General features: G+C 40.8%; 1 protein-coding gene across 3 annotated transcripts in view; it reads left to right on the top strand.

Annotated features, from left to right (window-relative positions):
- Positions 1-14,905, top strand: part of NUP98 (nucleoporin 98) — a 126,105-nt gene that overhangs the window by 42,216 nt on the left and 68,984 nt on the right. For all 3 annotated transcript variants that reach the window (XM_030794632.1, XM_030794630.1, XM_030794631.1), the window contains exons 11-12: positions 2,535-2,627; positions 13,689-13,829. In XM_030794632.1, coding sequence (XP_030650492.1) covers positions 2,535-2,627; positions 13,689-13,829 — 234 coding nt within the window. The remainder of the gene's footprint in view (positions 1-2,534; positions 2,628-13,688; positions 13,830-14,905) is intronic.

The following is a 14,905-nucleotide window of genomic DNA, read 5'->3' as shown; positions in this document are numbered from 1 at the left end:
TATTTATTTTTTTCGAGATGGAGTCTCGCTCTGTTACCCAGGCTGGAGTGCAGTGGCGTGATTTTGGCTCACTGCAACCATCACCTCCCAGGTTCAAGCAGTTCTCTGCCTCAGCCTCCCAAGTAGCTGGGATTATAGGCGCCTACCACCACACCGGGCTGATTTTTGTATTTTTGGTAGATACGGGGTTTCACCATCTTGGCCAGGCTGGTCTTGAACTCTTGACCTTGTGATCCACCTGCCTTGGCCTCCCAAAGTGGCGGGATTATAGGCGTGAGCCATTGGGCCCAGCCTACTTGCTTGGATTTTAAAATGACATGAAATATGATTGTTTTTAAACTTTTATATTCTTCAGTTTTTTTCTTGATTTTTTTCATTGAGATAATAATCCAAATACTGGCACGACAAAGTATAATATTAGTGATACTTTCATCTGTTCCAAAATAGTCTCTTTACTCTGTTTGTTATCTTTTTGGGCTAGTTTTCCTCCATGATTTTTTTTTTTTCTTTTGGAGATGGAGTCTTGCTCTGTTGTCCAGGCTGGAGTGCAGTGGTGTGATCTCAGCTCACTGTAACCCTCTGCCTCCTTGGTTCAAGCGATCTTCCTGCGTTAGCCTCCCAAATCGCTGGGATTACAAGCGTGCACCACCACAGCCAGCTGATTTTTTTTAGTGGTAGTAGAGAAGAGGTTTCACATGTTGGCCAGGCTAGTCTTAAACTCCTGTCCTCAAGTGATCCACCCGCCTCTGCCTCCCACCGTGTTGGGATTACAGGCGTGAGCCATCATGCCCAGTGCTTTATGACTTTTAAATGACTTCATATGTTTTACAAACAGGGTTTTCTGGCTAATGATTTTTTTTCTCTTATGAGAAATTAATGACATATTCATTAATTGTTTTGTTGATACTGTGTTCCAAAAGGAATAATGAAACTTTGTGGACATAGGTGAACAAAAGAAAAGTAATGGCAGCAGTACAGAATAGGATCTTTGTTTGATACCTATGGATATTTTTTCTTTTTCTTTTTTTTGAGATAGTGTCTCGCTATGTCGTCTAGGCTGGAGTGCAGTGGTGCGATCTCGACTTACTGCAGCCTGTGCCTCTTGGGTTTAAGCGATTCTCCTGCTTCAGCCTCCCAAGTAGTTGGGATTCTTTTGGGTGTGCACCACCATGCCCAGCTAATTTGTGTATTTTTAGTAGAGGTGGGGTTTCTCCATGTTGGCCAGACTGGTCTTGAACTTGTGACCTCCAGTGACCCACCCACCTTTGCCTCCCAGAGTGCTGGGATTACAGTTGTGAGCCACCGTGCCCAGCTGATACCTGTGGATTTTAAAGCGGAATTACAGGATTTTGTCTGAATGGTGGGTCATAGTGAAGGAGACTTCCCATGTGTAATCAGCTACACATTACTATCCAGGCCAGGTTCATGTATTCAAAATAAAAGCTACTATAGAAAGTTTTGTAGGTAATTTTTTTCTTAGCAAGGACCTTTAGGTTCAGTTAAAGTGTCTTTGTTGATTGTTTTATTTTTATTTTATTTTACTGTATTTTTTTTGAAACAGAGTCTCCCTCTATCCAGGCTGGAGTGCAGTGGCACGATCTTGGCTCACTGCAACCCCCGTCTCCTGGGTTCAAGTGATTCTCCTGCCTCAGCCTCCCAAGTAGCTGGGTTTATAGGCATGTGCCACCATGCCCGGCTAATTTTGTATATTTTGTAGAGACGGGGTTTCACTGTGTTCCCCAGGCTGTTTTTGAACTCCTGACCTCATGATCCGCCCACCTTGGCCTCCCAAAGTGTTGGGATTACAGGCATGAGCCACCACGCCTGGCCAATTGTTTCATTTTTTTAGTGCAAGTTAGGGGGAATTAATTTCTCTTCTAAATAAACTTGAAACATGCATTGAAAGCTTTGGGCCTTACAAAGGCAGTGTTTCCAAAGCTCAAGCACATTCACTTGGCTTGAATTTTGATATTATCCTATATTGAATAGATATTTCTTTATTTTATTTTATTTATTTATTTATTTTTATTTGTTTTTGAGACAGAGTCCTGCTCTGTCGCCCAGGCTAGAGTGCAGTGGCGCGATCTAGGCTCACTGCAACTTTTGCCTCCCGGGTTGAAACGATTTTCCCACCTTAGCCTCCCGAGTAGCTGGGATTACAGGCACGCACCGTCATACCTGGCCTTTTGTATTTTTGTAGAGACGGGGTTTCACCATGTTGGCCAGGCTCGCTTTGAACTCCTGACTTCAGGTGGTCTGTCTGCCTCGGCCTCCCAAAGTGCTGGGATTACAGGTGTGAGCTACCGTGTGTGGCCTCTGAATTATTTCAAGGCTGAAATGTATTTAAGTAAATATGAAGACTTGTTTGCATATGTGAAACTCTTTGTTTTTAAAGTTATCTTACACGTTAGGAGTCCTAAATATAACTGAAAGGTTCACAACTTAGAGTCAGACTGCTTTGTGTTAAACTCCCTTATAGAGGAAATTGAGAGTTACATTAAAAGTACAATCCACTCATTCTTTTGTCTTCCTAGGTTTTGGCACAAATACCAGTGGGAATAGTATTTTTGGAAGTAAACCAGCACCTGGGACTCTTGGAACTGGGCTTGGTGCAGGATTTGGGACAGGTAAGAAACTGCTACCATGAGATCTAGGAAGTGACACAATTTGACTTTCTAATTTCTGGAACTTGAGACATCTATTTGATTATATTACTGGAATTAAGAAGTCTACCTTTCATTTTTCCAGTTGCGTTTATGAGACATTCCCAGCAGTTATGCTTTACCAGGCTTTAAAATATTGGCACGTTTGTCTTAGAAGCTGTATGCTCCCTTTTCTACAAAATGTCCTCTGATAGTCCTGATCTTTTTCGGATTTTTAGTATTTAATGTGAGAATTGTCATGAGGACATTAACTTTCAGTTTCCCCATGTTACTTTTGTAACAGGGGTTTGAGACCTTAAACTGTTTATCAAAGTAAGCCCTAATAGAAAGGCAGAGCAATAAGAGCACATGCTGATGTAATTATTCTTTGCAAGGAGAATTTTATTTAGTTCCATTGTCATATAGACCAGTGTCACCCCTTTTCCTTGATTCCTACTGTTAACAACTGTTTTTCAGTGCCTTTGAAGATACTGACCCTTCTACCTGCCCAGCTGTTTTTAAACAGTTGGAGCATGATGATGGTCATAAAATATATGTGTTTTAGCATGTACAGTAAAACTAGGTTGTTTAATTAAACATAGAGTTTTGCCTACTTTTTCAATTTGTTTGACTGCAGGTGTGGTCATTTAGTTGCAAACCATTTCCATAGTCTACTTCCACTGTCCAGTTAATCTGTTTTTTTTTTTCCTTCTATCATCTGAGCATTCATCTGTCTGTCCGTCCGTCCTTCCTTCCTTCCTTCCTTCCTTCCTTCCTTCCTTCCTTCCTTCCTTCCTTCCTTCCTTCCTTTCTCTCTCTCTCTCTCTCTCATTATGGAGACAGAGTCTTACTCTGTCGTTCAGGCTGGAGTGCAGTGGTGCAGTCTCAGCTCACTGCAATCTCTGCCTCCCGGGTTGAAGCAGTTCTCCTCTCTCAGCCTTCCTAGTAGCTGGGATTACAGGTGTGTACCACCATCCTTGGCTAATTATTGTATTTTTAGTAGAGACGGGGTGTCACTATGTTGGTCAGGCTGGTCTTGAACTCCTGACCTCAGGTGATCCTCCCTCCTCGGCCTCCAAACTGCTGGGATTACAGGTGTGAACCACCGTGCCTGGCTGTCATTTCCTTCTTAATGGAACCTCATTTTGTACTATGATCTGCTTTTGTGGTTTTATTTTTATTTTTTTCAATTTTCCTTTTTTTTTTCTTTTTTTTTTTGAGATGGAGTCTTGCTCCGTCCCCCAGGCTGGAGTGCAGTGGCGTAATCCCGGCTCACTGCAACCTCCACTTCCTGAGTAGCTGGGACTACAGTCGCACGCCACCATGCCCAGCTAATTTTCGTATTTTTTGTAGAGACAGGGTTTCACTGTGTTGGCCAGGCTGGTCTCGAACTCCTGACGTTGTGATCCTCCCGCCTCAGCCTCCCTAAATCTGGGATTACAGACATGAGCCACCGCGCCCAGCCTTCAATCTTCTTTTTAAGATAAAAGGTGTTTTGTTTTGTTTTGAGACAGGTTGTTGCTCTGTTGCCCAGGCTGGAGTGCATTGGCATGATCACAGCTCACTGCAACCTCTACCTCCCAGGCTCAAACCATCTTCCCACCTCAGCCTCCCTAGTAACTGGGACAACAGGTGCAAGCCACCATGCTCGGCTAATTTTTTAATATTTTGGAGAGATGAGGTCGGCCTGTTTTGCCCAGGCTGGTCTTGAACCCCTGGGCTAAAGCCATCCTCCTGCCTTGAGCTCTTAAAGTGCTGGGAATATAGGCATGAGTCAGTGCTCTCTGCTTAAGATAAAAGATGTACGTGCTGGTAAAAAGTTTTTAACAGGCCGGGCGTGGTGGCTCACGCTTGTAATCCCAGCACTTTGGGAGGCCGAGGCGGGCGAATCACGAGGTCAGGAGATCGAGACCACGGTGAAACTCCGTCTCTACTAAAAAAATACAAAAAATTAGCCAGGTGTGGTGGCAGGCGCCTGTAGTCCCAGCTACTCGGAGAGGCTGAGGCAGGAGAATGGCGTGAACCCGGGAGGCGGAGCTTACAGTGAGCCGAGATCGCGCCACTGCACTCCAGCCTGGGCGACAGAGTGAGACTCCGTCTCCAAAAAAAAAAAAAAGTTTTTAACAATTCATAAGTTTCATGAAAAGTCCAGTCTCTTTCACCTGTGAAATGATTAGGTTTGTTTGGCATGTATCTTGTCAGACCCCTTTCTATGCATTTGTTGGACATGTTTACACACACATCTGTACATACATGTCTTATATATTTAGGGTTTAGGATTATATTCTGGTTTGTTTTTTGAGTTAGAGTTTCGCTCTTGTTACCCAGGCTGGAGTGCAATGGCACGATCTTGGCTCACCACAGCCTCCGCCTCCGCCTCCTGGTTTCAAGCGATTCTCCTGCCTCAGCCTCCCTAGTAGCTGGAATTACAGGCATGTGCCCCCATGCCCAGCTAATTTTGTATTTTTAGTAGAGATGGGGTTTCTCCATGTTGGTCAGGCTGGTCTCAAACCCCCGACCTCAGGTGATCTGCCCGCCTCGGCCTCCCAAAGTGCTGGGATTACAGGTGTGAACCATCGTGCCCTGCCTGGGATTATATTTTTAAATGGAAACTATACCCTGTATGAGTGACTTTTAAGCCAACGACTGAGATGCATTAGTTGGTTATAATTAATACAGTTGCTTGCAATCAGCATTTGAAGAAAATGAAGTAGAATTAAAAATCAGTGGGCTTGACCTAATGGGTTATGCTTCTAATCCTAGCACTTTGGGAGGCCTAGGCAGGAGGATTGCTTGAGGTCAGGCATTTAACATCATCTTGAGCAACATAGAAGCTATCAAAAAAAAAAATAGATATGCATGGTGGCATGTGCCTGTAGTCCTAGCTACTGAAGCAGCTGAATGAGATGTGCTGTGGGAGGATCGCTTGAGCCTGGGAGCTAGATGCTGCAGTGGGTTATGATAGTACCACTGCACTCCAGCCTGGGTAACAGAATGAGACTCTGTCCTAAAAAAAAAAAAAAAATTAAAATATTAAGGTTAATATCCTTTTACGAAACTTTGTTTCAGTTGTGTTTGTGTTTATGTGTTTTGGATCTCAGTGTTTTTCATTGCATGTGCTGTAGTTGAAGATGTTCGAAAGCACTGTCTTACATAGTGTTCTGTGACTTGTATTTTCATTTCACATAATACCAGTTTTTCTTTTGGTCAGTACATACATATTGATCTCATTTTGAAAAACCCTACGTAGAGCTGGATGAGGTGGCTCATGCCTGTAATGCCAGGTCTTTGGGAGGCTGAGGTGCACGGATTACTTAGGCAGCATAGGGAGAACCTGTCTGTACTAAAAATGCAAAAAGTTAGCTGGGCTTGGTGGCATGTGCCTGTAGTCCGAGCTACTCGGGAGGCTGAGGTGGGAGAATCACCTGAGCTTTGGAAGTCGAGACTGCAGTGAGTGGTGATCATTCCACTGCACTCCAGAGAAAAGTCTCATTCCCAAAAAAATTATTTAGTATTCCATTAAACACACATAATTTATACACATCGTACATATACCATTATTTAACATTTCACCTATTGATGGACATTTATTTGAAGATGTTGGCAAAACCCTCAGTGAACATTTTTTGTTACATAATTTTGCATGTGTTAGTTTATTGTAGGATTGATACATCAAATTGGAATTGCAGTGTTGGAATATACACATATTTCAGATTTTGGTTGAATTTGCTAATTTGCCTTTCAAAAATAATAACAGTTTGTGTTGCTCACATTATATAAAATGCCCATTTTTCTATGTTTTCCATATTGGGCTTTTTTGTCTTTTCATACACGACATTAGAAATTGGTACATTCCAGTTTGCACTTCACTGATTACTGGCAAAGGTGAATATCTTTGGTTTTTTTTATTTGCCATTTGAGTCAGTTCTCTGTTCATAGTATTGGATTATTGTTTCTTTTTTTCTGCATCTACCACTAACTTGAGATTCTTGTTAATTTATATTTTATTTATTTATTTATTTATTTATTTATTTATTTAGAGACCGAGTTTCTTTCGTTGCCCTGGCTGGAGTACAATGGTGCGATCTCAGCTCACGGCAACCTCCACCTCCTGAGTTCAAGTGATTCTCCTGCCTCAGCCTCCCATGTAGCCGGGATTATAGGCATGCACCACTGCACCCGGCTAACTTTGTATTTTTTTAGTTAGAGACGGGGTTTCACCATGTTGGCCAGGCTGGTCTCGAACTCCTGACCTCAAGTGATCCACCAGCCTCGGCTTCCCAAAGTGCTGGGATTACAGGCGTGAGCCTCCGTGCCTGGCCTCTTAATTTATTTTTAAGGATTCTTTGTGTATTGTGGATATTCACTCTTTTTGGTTATATAATAGGTTTTTTTATTATTATTATACTTTTAAGTTTTAGGGTACATGTGCACAATGTGCAGGTTTGTTACATATGTTTACATGTGCCATGTTGGTGTGCTGCACCCATTAACTCGTCATTTAGCATTAGGTATATCTCCTAATGCTATCCCTCCCCACTCGCCCCACCCCACAACAGTCCCTGGAGTGTGATGTTCCCCTTCCTGTGTCCAAGTGTTCTCATTGTTCAATTCCCACCTATGAGTGAGAACATGCAGTGTTTGGTTTTTTTGTCCTTGCGATAGTTTGCTGAGAATGATGGTTTCCAGTTTCATCCATGTCCCTACAAAGGACATGAACTCATCATTTTTTATGGCTGCATAGTATTCCATGGTGTATATGTGTCACATTTTCTTAATCCAGTCTATCATTTTTGGACATTGGGGTTGGTTCCAAGTCTTTGCTATTGTGAATAGTGCCACAATAAACATACGTGTGCATGTGTCTTTATAGCAGCATGATTTATAATCCTTTGGGCATATACCCAGTAATGGGATGGCTGGGTCAAATGGTATTTCTAGTTCTAGATCCCTGAGGAATCGCCACACTGACTTCCACAATAGTTGAACTAGTTTACAGTCCCACCAACAGTGTAAAAGTGTTCCTATTTCTCCACATCCTCTTTGTTTCCTGACTTTTTAATGATGGCCATTCTAACTGGTGTGAGATGGTATCTCACTGTGGTTTTGATTTGCATTTCTCTGATGGCCAGTGATGAGCATTTTTTCATGTGTCTTTTGGCTGCATAAATATCTTCTTTTGAGAAATGTCTGTTCATATCCTTCACCCACTTTTTGATGGGGTTGTTTTTTTCTTGTAAATTTGTTTGAGTTCTCATTATAGATTCTGGATATTAGCCCTTTGTCAGATGAGTAGGTTGTGAACATTTTCTCCCATTTTGTAGGTTGTCTGTTCACTCTGATGGTAGTTTCTTTTGCTGTGCAGAAGCTCTTTAGTTTAATTAGATCCCATTTGTCAATTTTGGCTTTTGTTGCCATTGCTTTTGGTGTTTTAGACATGAAGTCCTTGCCCATGCCAATGTCCTGAATGGTATTGCCTAGGTTTTCTTCTAGGGTTTTTATGGTTTTAGGTCTAACATGTAAGTCTTTAATCCATCTTGAATTAATTTTTGTATAAGGTGTAAGGAAGGGATCCAGTTTCATCTTTCTACATATGGCTAGCCAGTTTTCCCAGCACCATTTATTAAATAGGGAATCCTTTCCCCATTGCTTGTTTTTGTCAGGTTTGTCAAAGATCAGATGGTTGTAGATATGTGGCATTATTTCTGAGGGCTCTGTTCTGTTCCATTGATCTATATCTCTGTTTTGGTACCAGTACCATGCTGTTTTGGTTACTGTAGCCTTGTAGTATAGTTTGAAGTCAGGTAGCGTGATGCCTCCAGCTTTGTTCTTTTGGCTTAGGATTGACTTGGCGATACGGGCTCTTTTTTTGGTTCCGTATGAACTTTAAAGTAGTTTTTTCCAATTCTGTGAAGAAAATCATTGGTAGCTTAATGGGGATGGCATTGAATCTATAAATTACCTTGGGCAGTATGGCCATTTTCACGATATTGATTCTTCCAACCCGTGAACATGGAATGTTCTTCCATTTGTTTGTATCCTCTTTTATTTCATTGAGCAGTGGTTTGTAGTTCTCCTTGAAGAGGTCCTTCACATCCCTTGTAAGTTGGATTCCTAGGTATGTTATTCTCTTTGAAGCAATTGTGAATGGGAGTTCACTCATGATTTGGCTCTCTGTTATTGGTGTATAAGAATGCTTGTGATTTTTGCACATTGATTTTGTATCCTGAGACTTTGCTGAAGTTGCCTATCAGCTTAAGGAGAGATTTTGGGCTGAGACAATGGGGTTTTCTAGATATACAATCATGTCATCTGCAAACAGGGACAATTTGACTTCCTCTTTTGCTAATTGAATACCCTTTATTTCCTTCTCCTGCCTGATTGCCCTGGCCAGAACTTCCAACACTATGTTGAATAGGAGTGGTGAGAGAGGGCATCCCTATCTTGTGCCAGTTTTCAAAGGGAATGCTTCCAGTTTTTGCCCATTCAGTATGATATTGGCTGTGTGTTTGTCATAGCTCTTATTTTGAGATATGTGCTATAAATACCAAGGCTGGTTCAACATATGCAAATCAATAAATGTAATCCAGCATATAAACAGAACCAAAGACAAAAACCACATGATTATCTCAATAGATGCAAAAAAGGCCTTTGACAAAATTCAACAACCCTTCATGCTAAAAACTCTCAATAAATTAGTTTTTTTAATGAAATTCCTCATTATACCTCAGAAAGAATTTCATTTGAGCTTTTCAACTTATCCAACTTCTACCACACAAATTTTGCAAGAAATGAAAACAAAAGCTCTCATTTTGTTGTACATTGTGATCCCTAAACATATGCAGAATATATCATCTGAAATCAAATAATGTTTTCTTCCAACCCTTTAGGAAAAAATAGCTTTGGTGCGGGCAAATGAAGGAAGGTTTTTCTTTTTTCTTTTTTCTTTTTTTTTTTTTTGCTCAAATTCAAATTAAGGAAGGTTTTACATTTTTTAAATAATTTTTGTAATTTTAGTAGAGATGGGGTTTCACCATGTTGGCCAGGCTGGTCTTGAACTACTGACCTCGGGTGATCTGCCTGCCTCAGCCTCCCAGCATGAGCCACTGCACCAGGCCACAAGTTTTATTTTTTTCCAAGATGGACTCTTGCTCTGTTGCCCAGGCTGGAGTGCAGTGGTGTGATCTCGGCTCACTACAACCTCTGCCTCCCGGGTTCAAGCAGTTCTGCCTCAGCCTAATTTTTGTATTTTTAGTAGAAATGAGGTTTCACCATTTTGGCCAGGCTAGTCTGGAACTCCTGACCTCCTGATCCTCCTGCCTTGGCCTCCCAAAGTACTGGGATTACAGGCATGAGCCACTGCGTCCAGCCACAAGTTTTATTTTTATGTGATCAGAATTACTTTCTCTTTGGCTCCTGGATCTTGTAGGTTATGATTAGCAATATCTTCCCCCATATTCCAAGACTCTGTAACTCTTTTTCTGATGCTTTTGTCTCTTATTCCACAATAATGTAGTATCCTAACATTTTATTTTAATAATATTCTGTTTTCCTTCAGCAGTTCTCTCTCACAATAAACAAACTGCATTGTGTTGCTGTTGTATATTCCTTATACATGCCTCTCCTATAAACTAAAAGAAGAATACAACCAATTAAGAATTTTACACCCCTAACCTTAGCAGCAGCATATCATGTAGGGAAATGAGAATTGTGAGTCACCAAGCGCACACACTGTTGCAGTTCCCTGATTATCACATCTGCTGAAGCAGGCCCTTGGGTTTGGGAGGAACATTTCCTGAGACTTGCATATAAACACCCACATTCCTGAACTCTGCATTTCATGGTTTAACAGGTAGACTAGCACTATAGCTTTAGGCTGTATTTTTGGGAGGCAATAGCTAAGTGAGTGTTTCTCTGCAGCCTCTTATTTTCAGTGATGGAGATTCAAACTCAAGCCTCCTGTAATGTGGGCGTTTGGGTACTTAATGAGTAGTTGATATACAAATATTAAATGTACAAATACATAAGATTTTTTTGAATGCTTCGATTTAAGAAACCAATCTTAGTATAAAAGGTTTTATACTGACCCTTGACGTGTGATTTTCTCCCGCCCCATGTGTTCAGACTAAGAAACATTCATTAACTCATGGACATAACAGTTTCTTGTTTTATAGTCATATTAACTGTCATTAGCACTATCAATTGCACAACACTGCCCTGGTTACTTAGTAATAATAATAAACCTTCATTCTACAGGTTTTCCTTGAAGTAATGGCTACATATAGGAAGATTGATTGTAATACTGAGAGACACATAGAAAAATCTTTCTGGTGCTAATAGATGCCTCAGATAAATTTAAATTCTAACAATTTTGGAATATCTCAAAAGGAAAATAGCCATTTTCAATTTTTTCTTGATTTTCTTTGGAGTTTCTAAGGCCGCTATTACCATTTTGTCCCCCATATAGCTTCTTTATAACTGCTACAGCTAATCATAAATATAGTACATTTTTCCTATCTTGACAAATTACCAAAACTTTATTATATCACACATCACCACACTCAGAATGCCCCTCAAATTGTGGACCATTAGTTCTTTCATTAAACATAAAAAGCCATTTGTGCATAAAACAAGGCAGATCTGGATAAAAATACCTGTTTTTCCATTGATAAATTGCAATAGTCAGTAGTCAAGTCATTTTATGATGATCCCTTTACAGACAACTCAAACCACACAGTGCCTTTTTTTTTTTTTTTTTTTTTTTGAGACAGACTTTTGCTCTTGTTGCCCAGGCTGGAGTGCAGTGGCGTGATCTCGGCTCACTGCAACCTCCGCCTCCCGGGTTCAAGCGATTCTCCTGCTTCAGCCTTCCCGAGTAGCTGGGATTACAGGCATGTGCCACCATGCCCAGCTAATTTTGTATTTTTAGTAGAGACAGGGTTTCTCCATGTTTGTCAGGCTGGTCTCGAACTCCTGACCTCAGGTGATCTGCCCGCCTCGGCTCCCCAAAGTGCTAGGATTACAGGCGTGAGCCACTGCGCCCGGCCCACAGTGCCTTTTGTTTATTCTTCTGTGGATTACTGAAATAAAGTACAGTGATTTTAGACTGATTCATGGGTCATCATCCAGGGATCCTGTAAAGGTGAGAGCAATACACATTTAGAGTAGAATTTTTCATCTATTTTATATATTTGAGTTTCACCTAAGTTTTTGTTTGGAGGCAAGGAGGTATTAGCCTACCAGAAAATAAACAATTCTGTAATTTGTGCTGTAAACTATTTCCTTTGATGAAGTAATATAATTTTAGTATTTTTTGGAGCTTGCGTTAATTACTAATGGTTTAGAACTTTAAAAGAAGTCTTATTCTTTGTCCCAAACCTGTCCTTTTTTTTTTTTTTTTCTTTTTTTTTGAGATGGAGTTTTGCTCTTGTCACCCAGGCTGGAGTGCAATGGCATGATCTTGGCTCACTGCAACCTCCACCTCCTGGGTTCAAGCTATTCTCCTGCCTCAGCCTCCCGAGTAGCTAGGTTACAAGCATGTGCCACCACACCCAGCTAATTTTTGTATTTTTAGTAGAGGCAAGGTTTCTCCATGTTGGTCAGGCTGGTCTTGAACTCCTAACTTCAGGTGATCCACCCACCTCGGCCTCCCAAAGTAGTGGGATTACAGGCATGAGGCACCACGCCCGACCCTGTTGTCTTATTTTTAATGAGGTTGGACAGCCAGAGTAATTTGTTCAGTAGTCATCCTTTCTGATTTATATTGTGTGGGTTGTCTTGGTATAAACTTCCTGTTCTTTCTCGATTGTGATCTCAAAGCAGTTCCCGTACAATATTTTTGACCTGCAAGTATTGTATCTTTGAAGTGATTTTCCTGGTAAATGGTATTTGTTTCAAGATGCAGTTGATATGTTAAAAAGAACTTCAGAAGCCATGCGTGGTGATGCATGCCTGTAGTCCCAGCTACTCAGTAGGCTTAGGTGGGAGGATTACTTTCGCCCAGGACTCAGCCTCGGTAACATAATGAGATCCTGTCTGTCTCTCTCTCTCTCTCTCTCTCTTTTTTTAAAGGAACTTTAAATCTTATAAATTGCCAATAATTTGGGGGAAATATGGTGGGAAATTGAATAGAATTTTTTAATAATGCCAATAACTTGTATTCACCATATTCTCTCCTGTTTTACACTTCTAACATCACCACCAACAACAAGGTCCCTAAGCAAAATTCAACAATACAAGTTTCTGCAGTGGGTTTCTCTCTGGTGAAAATGAGTTCTTAGTCCAACCACTCTGGTTCCTGCTGAAATCTGAGTCTGTTTAGTAACCTCACCAGAAGATGTTGAGCTTTTTGTAAACCAAGTTCGTCTAGATAAACCGGTTTTCATGAGATGGTATAAATGAAAGTGTTATGTTGTATTAGTGAAAGATATGTTGGATTTAGTTTTCCTATAGTTCAGTCTGTAAGAAAGAGGACATGATTGTGTTAGTTGAGTATTTTGATTTGCAAGTATTGAATTTTAAGAATAATTAATTTTTAAAAATTCTTTGGAAACCTGTTATACTATAGAGTGGCAGGCAGTTAAGAGCCCTGGTTGTCAAATACACCTAGGTTTGAACCCCATTTCTATCATAACATTGTGACATCATGCTAATTACTAAACCGTAAGTTTTCTCCTCTGTTAAATGAGAATAATAGTTTCTACATCAGACATTTTGATGAGCATGTAGTATGTGCCTGATGTCTTCTAAATGCTTTACGAATGTTTATTCATTTTAATTTTAGGATAAATATCTAAGCTATATGTTACTTCATGTTATAGTTGAGGAAACTGAAGCACAGAGAGATTTAAGTATTTTACCTATGATGTGTATAATGTACTGAGCCCAGTACTTGACCCATAGTAGCACTTAACCATATTCACCCCTTTGTTGAAATGAGTGGTCATTATGAAGTTTCCAAATGTATTATATTTTTAAGTAACTGACCTCTGGCACAACATTGAAAGGATCTTCTGTGGTGCTTTTTCTTTCCTCTTGTCTCCATAGCTCTTGGTGCTGGACAGGCATCTTTGTTTGGGAACAACCAACCTAAGATTGGAGGGCCTCTTGGTACAGGAGCCTTTGGGGCCCCTGGATTTAATACTACGACAGCCACTTTGGGCTTTGGAGCCCCCCAGGCCCCAGTAGGTAAGTGTCAGTCACTTTAGAAGGCTTTTCTTAATTTTTTGCTAATACTTGCTGATCTGATTTTCCATCCTACCCCTGTGCCATTCCTACCAAGGCATTACATACATGCATGTCATTAAACAATTGTGTAGTAAAGAAGGGCTTATTAATAGATCCTGGCCTACTCTGCTTTCCCTGCTCCTAGGCCTCCTCTCTCAAAGAAACCACTTTTGTTACTGTTTTTAATTCATCTGATATATAATTTAGTTCATATCGCTAAATGTGCTTATATTACTGTGTTTTGGTTTATTAAATCTAAATACATTTAACCTGTTATGGTAGATGAGAATTTAGCTCATGCATCACCTCTACTTTATTTACTTCTTCCAATATAATTGTTTACTAAATTTACTATATTTCCTAAATTTAGTTTTATCTATTGAAGTGTTTTTCTTTCTTTTATTTTTTTGAAAAGGAGTCTTGGCGCTGTTGCCCAAGCTGGTGTGCAATGGTGTGATGTCAGCTCACTGCAACCTCCACCTCCTGGGTTCAAGTGATTCTTCTGCCTCAGCTTCCTGAGTAGCTGGGATTACAGGTGCATGTCACCACACCCAGCTAATTTTTTTTTTTTTTTTATCTTGAGCAGAGACAGGGTTTCAGCATGTTGGCCAGGCTGGTCTCGAATTCCTGACCTCGTGATCTGCCCACCTCGGCCTCCCAAAGTGCTAGGATTACAGGTGTAAGCCACCGCGCACAGCCTGAGGTGTTTTTCATATACTTCATTCATTTGAATACTCCTTCCAAACTTTGCCAGGGTCCACCTACCACTTTGTTATTTATTTTGAACTTAAGGAAATTAACTTACTTTTTTTTTTTTTTTTGAGATGGAGTTTCGCTCTGTCGCCCAGGCTGGAGTGCAGTGGCGCGATCTTGGCTCACTGCAAGTTCCACCTCCCGGATTCGCGCCATTCTCCCGCCTCAGCCTCTTGAGTAGCTGGGACTACAGGTGCCCGCCACCATGCCCAGCTAATTTTTTTGCATTTTCAGTAGAGATGGGGTTTCACCATGTTAGCCAGGATGGTCTTGATCTCCTGACC

The sequence above is a fragment of the Nomascus leucogenys genome, chromosome 15, assembly GCF_006542625.1.
Source record: "Nomascus leucogenys isolate Asia chromosome 15, Asia_NLE_v1, whole genome shotgun sequence".
Taxonomy (NCBI): domain Eukaryota; kingdom Metazoa; phylum Chordata; class Mammalia; order Primates; family Hylobatidae; genus Nomascus; species Nomascus leucogenys.
Note: the sequence above shows the minus strand (reverse complement) of the source record. Positions and strands in the feature narration are given on the sequence as shown.